Source organism: Protopterus annectens, chromosome 13.part0, assembly GCF_019279795.1.
Source record: "Protopterus annectens isolate FY-2018-M chromosome 13.part0, PAN1.0, whole genome shotgun sequence".
Taxonomy (NCBI): Eukaryota; Metazoa; Chordata; order Ceratodontiformes; family Protopteridae; genus Protopterus; species Protopterus annectens.
Genome location: NC_056747.1, coordinates 349,024,247 through 349,039,152, shown reverse-complemented (window position 1 = coordinate 349,039,152; position 14,906 = coordinate 349,024,247). Strand labels below are relative to the sequence as shown.

Below are 14,906 nucleotides of genomic sequence, written 5' to 3'. Positions count from 1 at the left end.
AGATTTTGGCACAATGTAAGAGAATATCCAACACTTAACTCCTTATCTGGTATAATTACAACCTCTCTTTCATTTCTAACTCTTCCTACTAAGCACTGTAATTCTTCACTAATCTCTACTGGTTACTCACACATCTCATAAATCCCTGTGTTGATAAGCATTTACGGTTCCTACATTGAATCTGCAAACCATTGAACTCCTTTGCCTTTCTAAATTACTTCTCATCTATTCTATTCTACAGAGGTTCTAAATTATTTTCAGATTGCACATCTCAGTGTGTGGAAAATGCCATCTCAAATGTTTTATTTTGTTCTCTTTTGTAATTTCTTGCCTGTGGCTGAAATGTGTCCTTTGTTAACTGGGGACACTGGAATGATCAACAAGCAAGCATACATAAAGTCAGTTACTCAAAAAAATACTTATTCTCTGTAAACAAAATCATCTTGGGAAAAAATATTTTACTGAACTGCACTTCCAAATCAAAGCACTACCTTTTACATTCAAGATTGTGACATAGGCCAATGTTTATCAAATATAAACAAATCCATCATTAATGCCACACTAGTCTGTAAGCATCCCTTGGAATGCTAAAACTTTTCTGTAAGAATTCCCCAAAACACTATTTACACAACACTACATCCACCTTCATTAAAAAAAACACTATGAAATTAGCAACTCACTAGTAAAATCCATCTAGAAGCATCAAAAAGCATAAACCTTCAGCCTAAATAGTTTGACAGTCACAGATGATGCAGTGGCTAAATGATCTCCAGCTCTTATACATCCAGGATTAGTCATATTATCTCACTAAACAAATGAGCTGACCTTTCAAAACAGAAAATTAAAGACCTACATTAATGCCAAGTGAACTCTTTATTGGTAGATTTCTTCTGCATTTTAAAGAGCTAACTTAATGGAAGAATATAGCCTACTTGCCGTTACATATGATGTTAGTGAGGGCCTACTACGGAAACTATTATAAACTGATCTAACCATCTGCTTCATAAAATTTTTATAGTTTTTTCATGGTCTACTTAAATTAGCAGATTTAACATTCACCATGATATTTGGTTTGTCAGCTACAAGCTGTGTACACACACACACACACACACACAATCTGACAAAAAGTCAAAAGCATGACAAGAAGTCCCTTAGCCCCTTATCAAACTCCTGTGTTATCTTAGCACTACAGTGTTATCTTAGCACTACAGACAAAGAGAACTGAAGGTGCTGAGATATACTGTTAAGGCAGGTACTAAACTTTCACTTCTCTCTGCTGGCAGCTAAATCTTCAGCACCATCAGGACTAAGGCAAACATGAGGTAGCCAGCCCGATATTTAATACTTTATCTGGTCTCTCTTCCTTACCCATAATTGTGTGTGAATCAGGACTTCCTTCATATCACAGTCAGCCCACATTAAGGGACAGCACAACTACAACAAATATAAAGAAACAACAACAGAATAATAAAGGCAAATACCTGCCAAACCCTGTCAAGACTGAAGCAGAGGGAAGAATGTACAGTGATGAAAATGGAACAGCTGTTACAGGTCTATAATTATGGTATGTATGTAGCTGCTGTATCTGGTAATGGCAGTTACTTTAAACATGAATAGGACACAAGAGTAGGTAAGACCCATGCATATCCTCCTGGGTGGCCATCCTCAAGGAAACATACCCATAATGACAACAGCTCAAATGGAAGACCTCAAGTGCATATTACACGCAGCTTGCAGTGTTCCAAAAAAATATGTAGAGATGGTAAATATTCTGGAATTTAATACACTCGGACAAACCTTTCATAGAATCAACATGGAAAACCTAGAAACTAAATTCTTGTCTAACAAGGAAACAAAAGGATAGGAATCTCTTCAACTGGATTTTTTTTTCTGCCATCATGATTTTGCTTTACAATATGCCCCTTTTTCTCCCACAATGCACACTGTATTCTCAGAGTCAACCTGGAAATCTTATATGCTAAATTCTTCTGTAAGAATGAAAAAAAATGTGAATCTTATCTACTGGATATTTTTTTCCTGCCAGCACAATTTTGTTTTACAGTAGGTCCCCTCTTTCTTCCATAGTGAACTGTGTCTTCTCATAAAATTTGATGGCCTAAACATACCTCCATCCATGACCCCTTTTTCCAATTTTTTGCACATGGGGTTGGGGAGTCACTTGAACCGGGATAATCATCTACAGCCAACGTAAACACCACTGGATGACTTTGTCTCTCCAGTTACTGTATCAGTACAGTACAGTTGTGTACACTTAACATAAATATAGATGTTCGAGTGTATTCATTGTTGCAGTCATTACATTTGGGTTATCTGCCTGCAGGTCGCCCTCAGCCAACCTGAATATCAAAGTCTTGGATTCCTGCATCGGATGCTCTCTCTTCTTCCATGACGTCAGGTCGTCAAGGGTATAAAACATGCAGCCGATGCCATTACATCAGTTTTACTTGCCCCAGATGTCAGGTGCCCCCATAATGGAAAGCAACTATATGTTAGGTTACACCTCCAACAAAAAGCAAATGCACCAAAAAGATTAAATACACCAAACAAGAAAGAAGGTAGAGCCAAGAGAAGACAGGGAGCTGGAGGGAGGGTAACCAGGACTGCAACAGTGAATACACTCGAACATCTACATTTATGGTAAGTGTACACAACTGTACTATGTTCGTCGTGTTTCACTGCTGCAGTCATTACATTTGGGTAGATTCCCAAAGCTAAGGAAGGGAGGAGGAAGTTAGAGAGCATTAGGGACAGCTATTAAGCCCTGCAAAACTGCAGTGGCAAAACCAGCTCTGGATTTAGAAAAAAATAGGCATGTGGTAATGCTTGGTGAAGGTATGTAAAGAGCTCCAGGGTAGCAGCTTCTAGGATGTCCCTGGTAGGGACCCCTCTGAGAAAGGCTGTAGAAGTAGATGCAGCCCCTGGTGGAATGTGATCTTATCCTCTGTGGGATAGGTTTTTCCATGGTGCTTATAGCGGAAATGAATGCAATGGGCTATCCATTTAGAAATGGTTTGCTTTGAAATGGCCTTCCCCTCTGCCCCCTGCAGCAAAGCCAACTAGCAGCTGTTCAGATTTTCTGAGAAGTTTAGTCCTGTCCAAATAAAATCTAAGTTGTCTGTGCACGTCCAAAGAATGCAGAATTTGTTCTCCTTTGTTTTGTGGATTCGGGAAAAAGGTAGGCAAATGAATGTACTTACTAAGGGTCACACTAGACACCACTTTGGGCATAAAGGAAGGATTGGTCCTTAGGGAAACCCTGTCTGCATGGAAGATAATGAAGGGCTCCACTGCCATGTATATTGGACACTCTTCTTGGTGAAGTGATGGCTAAAAGGAAGGCTGTTTTCCAAGAAAGGAATTTCAACTCTGCAGTTGCAGCTGTTTCAAATGGAAGGAGAGAGCGCTTCTCCAATACAAAGTTAAGGTCCCAGGCTGGAGTAGGGGCTTGCCGGTGGGGGGGGGGGGGGGTCTTACATTTTTATCCCCTCTGAGGAATTGCTTTAACAGGGGGTGAGGAAAGAGGGGTGGTTCAGTATTATAATGTGCTGAAACTGCAGAGGCATGAATTTTAATTGACGAGAAGGATAGGCCCTTGTGGAGCATTTCTGCTAAGTACTGAAGAATATGAGGTAAACTGGGCACTGTAGTGCCCATACCCTGGGTCTGGCTCCAGGAACAGTATCTTTTCCACTTTTCATCATAGGATTTTCTAATTTTCTAGTACTAGGTCTCCTTGCTTCCAGAATGACATTAGCATCTGCTTACTGAGGGATGCTACTGGGGAACTCAAAGAATCAGCCAGGCTGCAAGGTTCAGGGTTTGTAGCTGAGGGTGCAGAATCTGGCCCGCCGGCTGGGATAGCAGAGAAGGTGTCTGAGGTAGGTGCCATGAATCCAGCAGTATCATGCTGCGAAAGGGGGGGTACCAGTGCTGGCAAGGCCAGTCTGGTGCAATAAGAATTGTCCTTGGTTTGTCCTGTTTTAGCAGAACCTTTGAGAGGAGAGGCAGAGGGGGAAAGGCATAAACAGAGAGGCTTTCCCAGGTGAAGGACAGGGCATCCACTTTCCAAGCTTGACTGTGGGGAGTCCTTGTGCAGAATTTGTCCAATTGGTAGTTCTGGGGGGAGGCAAACAGGGCTATCTCTGGAGTCCCCCATTTGTTCCTCAAGAAGTTGAATATTTTTTGGTTCCAGTTTCCATTCGTGTGGGTCCATGAGATTTCTGCTTAGGTCTGCCAGTGAATTTAGCTTGCCTGGCAGGAATTGAGCTTGTAGGTGCACTTGGTAGCTCAAGGCTGTGTTCCACAGAGCCATGGCTAGTCTGCAGAGAGGGTACAAGTTGATTCCCCCCTGCTTGTTTATGTACAACTGCTGAATCCTACACTAAGGCACTGTACGAGCACATCCACTCATGCATGAATCGTGCCATCCCAAATAGAACCAAAATGCTCTCATCCAAAAAAATGAAGCCAATCTGGTGGTCCCCTGCCATAAACAAACTTTACAACAAAAGGAAGAAACTTTTGCAGAAAAGAGGAAAATCCCAGGATGCAAAAAACTCCCTTACTAGCCTCAGTAAGAAACTGAGATGCCTCATAAAATCCTCCAAAGCTAGTTATGAAAATAAAATTGCCAAAGATTCCAAAGACAACCACAAAGCATTCTATAACTATGTCAAGAATCTAAATGGCAATGCTCAGATCTGCTCTGAGCTAAAACAGAATGGCAATAAATATACTGATCCAAAGGATATTGCCAATATCCAGATAGATTCAGTGCCAACTTCACCCCCCTCTCACCCCCTAAATGGCCCATCTCAATACCGGAAGATTGCCAAATTCCAGTAATAACGGCCACACAGGTACAAAACGCACTCTCTAAAGCCAAGAATACAGCATCCATGGGACCAGATGACATCCCGGGCTGTGTACTACATGAACTACAATATGAACTGGCACCTCACCTAAGTGTCATGTTTAATCATAGCCTCACCTCAGGTTTCGTGCCCACTGAGTGGCGCAGAGCTACAGTTATCCCAATCCACAAGCGGGGATCCACCTTGGATCCCGGAAACTACCGTCCCATCAGTCTGACAAGCCTTATCTGCAAGGCCATGGAGCGTATTATCATGGAACTTATAAACAAAGACATTGGCAACCTTCAAACACTGGACCCAACCCAGTTTGGGTTTGTGAAGGGCCGATCTTGTCTCCTGAACCTGATTGACTTCTTTGAATCAGTCTCCAGAGCCATGGACAAGGGTAAGGTGGTCCACACAGCCTATCTAGACCTTGCCAAGGCCTTTGACACCATGCCCGACTCTGGAATCATAGATAAACTTACTAAGTTGGGTATTAATCCCTATGTCACCCAATGGGTTGCTAAATGGCTTACTGATAGAACCCACACTGTAAAAGTAGCCGACTCCAAATCCAGCTCCAGACAAGTGACAAGTGGAGTACCTCAGGGTTCAGTCCTGGGGCAGCTCTTGTTTGGCATCTACTTCTCTGAAGTACAGGTCAACACTAAGGGACTCTGGCTAACAAAGTTTGCAGATGACTGCAAACTGGGAGCCATTATTGAATCCCCAAATGATGTGGATACTCTACAAAAGGGCCTTACAGAAACAGATGCTTGGTGCCAGAGCCATGGGCTCAAGCTCAATGCCAAGAAATGTATTGTTATCCCTTTGGGAAAAACATGTATCCATTAATTACCATATAGGTGGCAGTACACTAAACACAGAAAGTGTGATAAGAGACTTAGGGACACAGGTGGACAGTGGTCTCACCTTCGATAACCACATCGCCACAACAGTCAGGAAATCCTTCTATGTGGCACACCTCATCACGAAGGGCTTTTCATCCAGAAAAAGGAGGTCATTGTCCCACTGTACTCATCCCTCATTAGACCCATTATAGAATACAACGCCCCATTTGGTATGTACCTCTCAAGACATCTGCAACAACTGGAAAGGCCTCAGAAATACCTCACTAAAAGAATCACAGGCCTAAAGCAGATGCCCCACGCTGACCGCCTTTAAAAACTCCAGCTATACTCTGTGCATATCGCCTACTCAGAGGCGATCTCTGCTTAACATACAAGGCCATGTCAAACCCAGAGCTGTTGGACATGCTACACTTAAAGAAATCCCAATCCCTCAGAGCTACATGCTCCAGGGATCTAAACCTTGTCATCACAATAAACAAAACATGCTGGAGGGATAGGTTCCTGACCCAGAGACTCCCCAGACTCTGGAATAGATTGCCCATACATGTCAAGCAGAGTGTCTCTTTGGACCTCTTCAAGAGGAACCTTGACGTTTGGATGGGAGAAAGGAAATTCACCCCAGGGATCACGTCAGTCGCCCTGCTAGACAGGGGTCCAGGAAAGTAAATAATGTGGGAATAAATAGCCAGGGAATTGTTATGGCTAGGCTTGTATAGGCCCTAGAGCTGATAGCCTAGTACCAACCTATGAACCTATGTACCACATAACTGTGGTGTTGTCTGTCTTTACCAATAACTGTCCTGGAAGGATGTGGTCCTTGAAGGCTTTCAGGGAATTCTGTACAGCTAACATCTCTTTTTGTTTGATATGCAGGTGCATCTGACTCTGGTTCCATTTGCCCTAAATGCACTTGCCCTGCCAAGTGAGCCCCCCATGCATAGTCTGAGGCATCTGTTGTTAATGTTTGGGCAGCAGGGGGTAGATTGAAAGGGAGCCCTTTATTGAGGTGGCAGGCCTCTGTCCACCAAAGGAACTCTGTCTTTATACAAGGAATGATTGGAATCCTTGATTCCAGGTCCTAAGAATGTTGACACCATAGGCCTTTTAGATACCATTGTAGTTTCCTCATATGCAGTCTTCCATATGGAATTAGTAGAATGCAAGAGGCCATGAACCCCAGGGCTTGCAAAATTTTCCTTGCAGATAGTTGGGTCGTTGTGGCCAGTAGTTTGAAGTAGTTTGTCAAATAAAGTTGTTTATCTGGCATGAGGTAAGCCATCTAGGAAGTTGTGTTCAAGCTTGCTCCCAGGAATACAATCTGTTGGCAGGGTACTAGATGAGATTTCTATTCGTTTATGGTGTACCCCAATGAGGTTAGACGTTTCTTTATGAATGCCAGATGTTTCTGCCTGAATCAGACAGTCGTGCAGGTATGGGTATATCTTAATATTTCTCTGCCTGAAAAATGCAATGGCTTGAGCAAGACACTTTGTGAATACTCTTGGTGCAGTAGATAAACAAAGGGAAGTGCAGAGAACTGATAGTGCATGGAGCCTGCTTTGAAGCGTAGGTATTTCCTGCAAGATTCCCTTATTGGAATGTGCAGGTAAGCTTCCTTTAAGTCTAAGGTTGCCAACCAGGCATCTTTGCCTAGCATAGGAAGCGGCTGTTGAAGTGTCAGCATTTTGAATTTTGGGATTACTAAAAACGTGTTTATAATAGAGAGGTCCAGGACAGGACACCAGGAGCTGTCTTTTCTGGTTACCAGGAAAAGTTTCGAATAAAAACCTTGTCCCCTTTCTTCTGTTGGGACAGGCTGAATAGCCCTGATACTTAGAAGAGAGAGAGAACCTGCTGTTGAGCCTCTGCCCATTGATTTGGGGGTAGGTCTGGCCAACCGTTTGGAGTTGGTAGGGTGTGGAAGTGAAATCTGTATCCTTGGAAAACAATATTTAAAATCCATTTGTCCTGGGTAATGAGTTCCCAGGTTTTTGCATGCATGGCGAGCTTTCCTCCTAAAGGAGCAGGCAGTTGAGCAGGGCTTGGAAAGGTTAAGGTTAAGTCATTGTGAAATTTTTCCATAGGGAGGTAATCTTGCTACTTCCTGCTTTGGAAGTGGGAGCCCCCCCCTGCTTAGGCCTGTATGTAGCCTGAGACTGTAACCTAGGTGGTCTGCTGTTCCTGGGTTTGGACTGAGAAGGCCTGGAAGAGATAGGAAAGGATCAATTCTTAGAAGGCCAATGCCTACTAAATCTGGGAGGCTGTACTTGCAGGAAATCTTTAACAGTTTGCATAGATTTTTGAGGACGACTTCTGCTCTGTTGCCAAACAGGCAGTCTTGGTTTAAGGGAGCATCCAGTAATTTAGCTTTAACATGATCTGGCAAGTTTTGCTCCTTACGCCAAGCAAGCCTTCTAACTACAGACCCAATGACACCAGCCCTGCAAGATGCTTCTAAAGAATCAAAACCACATTGTAAAGTATGTTTACCAACTTATTCAGCAGAATGCATTAAATCCTGTAATTCTTTATGTTCAGCACAGTCAGGAATCAACATAATTTTCTGTTTAAGTAGTCCCATAATATGCTGCTGATACTTTAACATATGAAACTGGCAATTTAAGACCCTAATGGCCAAAGTAGCAGAAGTGTACACCTTCTTACCCCATCTGTCCAATGCCCTAGAATCTCTATCAGAGGGGGTAGGGTTTTTAGCAGCAGTAGCTTTAATGCCCTTTGGCTCTTGGGAAATGGTCTCTGGATCCACAGTAGGATTCTTGAAGAGGAACCTGTGAGAGTCAGGCACGTTGTAATACCTGACAGGTTTTCTGGGAGCTGAAGGTAAAGTGTCTGGGGCCAGACTAGATTCCAAGAAGGCATCATCTACAATATCTAGAACACGAGGGACAGCTAAAGGCCTGTGTTGAGAGAGGAGTAAGAATTCCCTAAGCCTCTTTTTAGAGTCAGAGTAATCCTGACTTTCCCAGCATAAATGCTCCCTAAGAGTGTGCAAGGTTTCATCAAAAGAAAAATCTTCTGGAGGGGAAGCAGAGGGAACGGAATCCTCTGCATCATAATCCTCATAGGTAGGTATGGGCAAATTTTGGTAATCAGAAGAAACAGAAATTTCAGAATCCTGATCATAAGAATCAGGAGGAAAATCAGTTCTAGGTCTCTTAGAGGGGGAAGGCTGGCTTCCCCTAATAAAAGTAATAAGGTCTTCAGCCATTCTAAGCATTTGTTTTTTAGGCATATGGGCCTGACCATGCAGTTTGAACGTCAATTTTCTAGGCATGGGTCGGGTTTTAGGCCTTGATGAAGAAGATGGCGTCGGTTTAAAATGCAAATCTGTAGGCCTGAATACACACTCAGAAGCTGGTGTTCTGCACAGTGGCGCCGGACCCATCCAAGGTAGAGACATCTGCAGGTTCCATAGTCGAAGAAGCATCTCACGGCATACCGGACTCTGAATGGGTCTCAGTAGAGGCCTGTGAATCTGAAGTAGCGGATATCAGGGGCTGTGAAAGCGCCTCACTGAGTACCAGGTGAACTGGCGACTAGCTTAATGGAAGCGTCGTCTGTAGTTTTGGACCTATGCGGTCTGTCTCTGCCTTTATCCTTACGTTTCTTTGGAATATCGGCAGTCGGATGGCTTACTGAAGCCATTTCTGGATAGTTAAACCAAGTACCGAAATAATTTGCTGCAAAAATAGACGACGAATAGTTCGGGGGTTGTATAAGGCACAAAACCGACAGCAAGGGACGTTGTGGTCTGGGCCTAAGCAAGGAATGCAGTATGAATGAAAATCTTTATGAGGTATTTGCTTTCCACAGCCATTGTTAACTTTTACTGACATCGGTTAAGAGCAAGAAAAGGGATCCCCAATGGGGTACTTAGCTTTTTTGAGGACTTCGGTTCTGAAACTCGAAAATGAAAATTTCAGGAGTCGGCCAACTGGCACTTGCAAACTGCTTCTGCTTCGGGCACCGCGCGGCAAGAAAGACTGATGTAATGGCATCGGCTGCATGTTTTATACCCCTGACGTCATGGAAGAATAGAGAGCGTCCGACGCAGGAATCCAAGACTCTGATATTCAGGCTGACTGAGGGCTACCTGCAGGCAGATAACCCAAATGCAATGACTGCAACAGTGAAACACGAAGAACATCTGTGATTCACTAGTTTTTTAGACTCTGTATAAATGGTGTCAGCCCTTCTTTCCAGTGACTCACTGTGATCTGTGTTATCTGTAAGCTTCTCAAATACCTCTAATGGCACACTGAAGTTCTTCCAGATGAAACAGCTAATTTATAGGCATTTGTTAGGCTCTCTCACTGTAATTTACCTCACCATTTCCAAAATGTATTGTTAAGCTGTCACTACCACCAATTACCCTGCTGATCCACTAAGCCATCTGTGATTAGTAGATTGCAACACAGACTACCCAAGTAAGCTATTATCAACTTTTAAGTATCTGCTTTGGATTAATGGACCCAGACAAGGAAAGCTTTCATCACCTTTTCCATTTTGGAATAGTGACTCAGATTATCACATGGACAGGGACAAATTCCAATAAAAACTAACACAATTTCAGTTGCAAAACACGTTGCAATGGTAGCTGCCTGTTATTGCCTGTGATGGGAAATAGGTAAACTAAGTAATCTGTGCTTTGTTGTTTAGCTAACTAAGGCTGATATACGGAAAAATATCTCACGAATAAGGTGAAGGTAATGCGAAGGTCTTGAAGTATCATTTTGTGAACTGGAATTATGTGCTGCGATAACACCTGCTTCATGGGATCAAGAGTTGTTGCCACCAAAGATACTTACCAGGGGTTGCTGTGGAGGGAGACCTTGCATTCCAAGGCCTTGAGGTTGTGCTGGAGGCTGGGGCTGGGGCTGTGAAGCTACAGCTGCTGCTACGGCAGCCTGTTGTTGCTGCTGCTGCTGCTGCTGCTGCTGTTGCTGCTGCTGCTGTTGCTGCTGCTGCTGCTGTTGCTGATAAAGGAAAACACCATTAGAAACAAAACTCAACCAAACCACTAGTTAACATTAGCAGACTTCTACATTATCATAAACCAAAAGAAATGCTAAGGAAATCTTCTGTTTTGCTGAATGTAATACTGAGCCATCTTTATGGCATTCAAGTAAAGAGATCTCTAGGGGATTAAGGTGAAGAGGTACAGTATTCCACAAGGGTTCATATTACATTATTGAAAGATAATGTAACCGAAAGCTCAGAACTTAGAAACGGCCGCATATCAAAACTTTTATTGTGGGGGGCTGTGCCCCCCACACCCCAAGCTAAATATATATTCCAACTCCGAGATCGCACTACAGTGAGGAAAAGGCAAATATCCCAATCTTCACTGTACTGCAATCCCACAATGTGATCTTCAAAATGTGGCTGTTTCGAAGTTCTGAGCGTTCGATTACATTATCTTTCTATAACGTAATAGGAACCCGTATCCACAAGACACTACCTCAGGCTGACAGCATGCTCTAGGGACAAAATGATGCTTAGGTCCTGCAGCTGAAGAAAATACACAAGCAGAAATATTAAAAAAAAACTCACTTCATTTTACATTCAACAAAGCATTTCTAAAGCTAAGATGTAATTCTTGGGATAATAATCAAGACAGTAACACTCATCAAAACCTAATCGCTATTCATCTTTTTTTTCTTTCAATACAACTCAAGACAAAGCGGTCAATTTGAGGGACATTAGGTGGGGGTGATAACCCTCTATGGGGTGAGAAAGGAGATCCTCTTTGGGTTCCAGAATCCATGCAGGGTAGCTTCAAGTGAGACAAGAGGGAAGGGAACCAAATCTAATGAGGCCAGAAGGGGGCAATGAGGATTACTGACTACTTCAGATGACCTGCTTCCTAGAGAAACTTTGGAATCAAAGGCAGTGGGGGAAATGAGCATAGAGGAGACCGGGGGGCCAAACGTGAACCAGAGCATCCCTCAGGGACTCCCCCGGAGGGGGAATCAGAGTGAAATAATTGCTGCGTGTGTTGTTTTGCGGGGATGCAAGTAGGTCGCAACAAGGTTGGCACCAATGGCTGAAGATCAAGTCTGCTACTTGTAAGGGGTCAGAATGGACCTGCTGAGCTTGTCTGAAAGGACACTGGACTTCCGCAGAATGCGTATTGTAAGCAGAAAATGGTTTGAAAACACCGCCCATTCTCAACCCTCATGGCCTCTCTGTACAGTGGATAAGAACAGGATCCTCCTTGGTTTTTGATGTACCACATGACTGACACCTGCATGGATCGCAATCGTTCCTAGTGGGAGAATGTCCTGAAAGGTTTGCAATGAGAGGACAACTCATCTCCAGAACACTGATATGCAATCTGGTCTCTATGGGCGTCCACATGCCTTGGACCATCTTTCCCCTTGTAATGCCCCCCACCTCACCCAAACTGGGAAATGTCTGTGGTCAGAGTGGTGGAGGGGGCTGGGAGAAGGAAAGGTCTGCCTAATGTCAGATCAACTGACAGCAGCCACCACTGAACATGCCTTCTGCAAACAGGAGTCAGCTTGACAGGAACTGTAAGAGGCTGGTAGAGTATAGACCACTGAGCAGTTGGAGTCCACTGCAGGACCCGCAAAAAATATCTTGCAAGAGGAACTAGTGGAATGGCAGTCACCATAAAACCTAGATCTTGGAGGATAAGCCTTGCCGGGGGAGAAGCTAGACTCAACACTGTCTGAAGCTGATCTCTCAAGATTATGATGCAATGAGGGGAAAGAGTGGCAATCTGACTGACTGTGTGAAAGGTAGTGCCAATGAACTCTGAACTCTGAAGTCTGCACAGGGGAAAGGATTGGACAGTGCCAGATTTATAGTAACCCCAGATGGTTGGTAAGGTTGAAGTAGTAATCTCTGGCTTGTATTAGCTAATGCCTGCTTGGAACAGTAAAGAGCCAGTTGTCCAGGTAAGGGAACACCCAGAATCCCTGCAGTCTGAGGTGACCTGCGACTACTGTCATATATTTGGTAAACACCCTGGGGGCTGTGGTGAATCCAAAGGGCAGAGTCCTGAACTGCAGACGACTCCTGAAGCACCTGTCTATTTTGATGCAATAGCATGCATCCTTTAAGTCCACACAGCACATCCAATCCATCCTTCCACAGCAGTGGAAGAATGGACTGAATCGTCACCATTCAGAACTTTGCTTTCTTTATGAGCAAGTTTAACTTGCTTAGATCCAGTATGGATTGCAGGTCCCCTGTTTTCTTTGGCACTAAAAAGAAGTGCCAGTAAGTTCTGAACTGTGTGTGTGATTGGGACTGCTTGGATAACTCTTTTTTGCAGTAGGTTTGGAATTTTTTGCTACTGCAAACACCCTCTGACTGGGTGGAACATCCTGGAGTTTCTCTGACCTCCCAGGAGAACTTTGGAAGGGAATAGCATAGCCTCTGGATATGATCTCCAACACTCACTTGTTTTGTGCTCTCTCTGTCCAGGCAGTAGTGTAGAGAGAACAGATTCCCGATTGCCTCCAGAGATGAGCAGTCAGGCAGTGCTTCAGAAGTGCTGAAAGGGCCTATCAGAGAAAGGTCCCCTAAAGGCTCGATTCTGTGGACCCCCTCTGCCTCTGGGGCGGCATCTCCCATTGAAGAATCCCTGTGTTGATCTTGGGAAGAGCCTAGGATTTACGGAACCAGGTCTTCCTACCACTTCACTGATTTCTAGAAAAGGTGAGCTGTGGAATGGAGAACTTGACCCCAAAGGCAGACAAAAGCTTCCCCTCTTGTTCACTGTGGGTTAGGGTGTCTTTGACCAATGGATTGAAGAATGAGGATCCATCAAAGGGAGCATTAACAAAGAACTCCTTAAAGCGCTCCATGGAATCACAAACCCTCATTCCAGGCGTGTCTCCGAATAGCAATGCCTGAGCCAGCTGCCAGAGAGTTACCATCCGTGGAATGGGAAATTAGCCTTATGGATGAGTTGGACAAGGACGAAAGAGTAGCCAGTCAGGGGGAGATTTTCTTGAAATCCTCCAGCAACATGGTCTCTGCCAGAGAGTCCAAAAGCTCCTTAAGGTCCCTCTGTAAGCAGGTAAAGTGTGCCAGGTAGCTCAACACCATCAGCAAGAAGGTGGCCAAGGTGTAAAAGAGCTTCCGAAATTTGTCCATCACTCTAGACTCCCTGTTCGACAGATGGACAGCGAGTTTTGCTAGCTCCTTTTTGCTGGCTGCTGCCACAACCATGGCATCCACTGAATACCTTACTCTAATAAGGTCTGTCGTTGAGGAGGGGGGCAAAAATTTGTAGGGTCACTTGGGGATCAGTTTGACCAAGTCCGGCTCCTTCCAGGCCCGGCTGGACACCAAGTCCACTAACTCATCCGCCAGGGGAACCACCAAGGAAGTAGATGGACCCATCCCAAAGGCCTCCAAAAAAATGGACTCCTCACAGGACAGAAGTTGGCCTGACCAACCACCTCTCTGCTGCAGAATCTCTAAAAATATCACTGAAGGAGACGTCTTATGGTGGTGCTCTGAGGGATCCCCCTCCCTTTTATCGTCTTATGGTGGTGATCTGAGGGATCCCCCTCCCCTTTATCAAAGTCCACATCCTTGGTGATCGACTCAGAGGGGGAGTGAATATTTCTTGTTTTGCACGTCCTCTTGCGAGGGACTGCCTCTGTGGGGTGCTCAAGGAAGGGCTCGGAAGAGGAGGGGATTACTTGTCGGGGAAGTGTTTTGGGGGCCAGTCTTGACGATCTGACTTGGGAAAGGAACAACAGGCTCAAGTCTCTGATCCAAAGGGAGCTGGCAGGACGGATCATGGCTCAAAGGCACTGGATCCCTGTGGGTAGACAAAGCCCTTTCTACCACTAGAATGCCAATGGACCTGGGAAATCCCTCCTCAACTACACTGGAGACGAAGCTACAGAGGAAGAGAGGGCTGGAACCCCCGAGCCCTTGGTCCCTGACAGAATCAGACCGGAACTGTCCAGCACAAAAGCCAAAAGCACTGAGGGGAAGAGACTGCTCTGACAATGTAGGAGCCAATCCCCTCCACCCGGATCAGAGACTCACTACTATCAGCTGACAATGGAACTGAAGAAGTCAAGGCAATGGTTAGAGTGAAGGAAGGCAGGCTCTATACACTCGACCTTGGATCCCTCGATCGGCC

The 14,906-nt window shown here is 44.6% G+C and overlaps 1 protein-coding gene across 1 annotated transcript in view; it reads right to left on the bottom strand.

The window, feature by feature from the left end:
- The window catches only part of MED12 (mediator complex subunit 12), a 4,088,267-nt gene that overhangs the window by 172,850 nt on the left and 3,900,511 nt on the right, over nt 1-14,906 (bottom strand). The window contains exon 41 of the mRNA XM_044054827.1: nt 10,579-10,746. Within this exon, the coding sequence (XP_043910762.1) occupies nt 10,579-10,746 (168 nt within the window). The remainder of the gene's footprint in view (nt 1-10,578; nt 10,747-14,906) is intronic.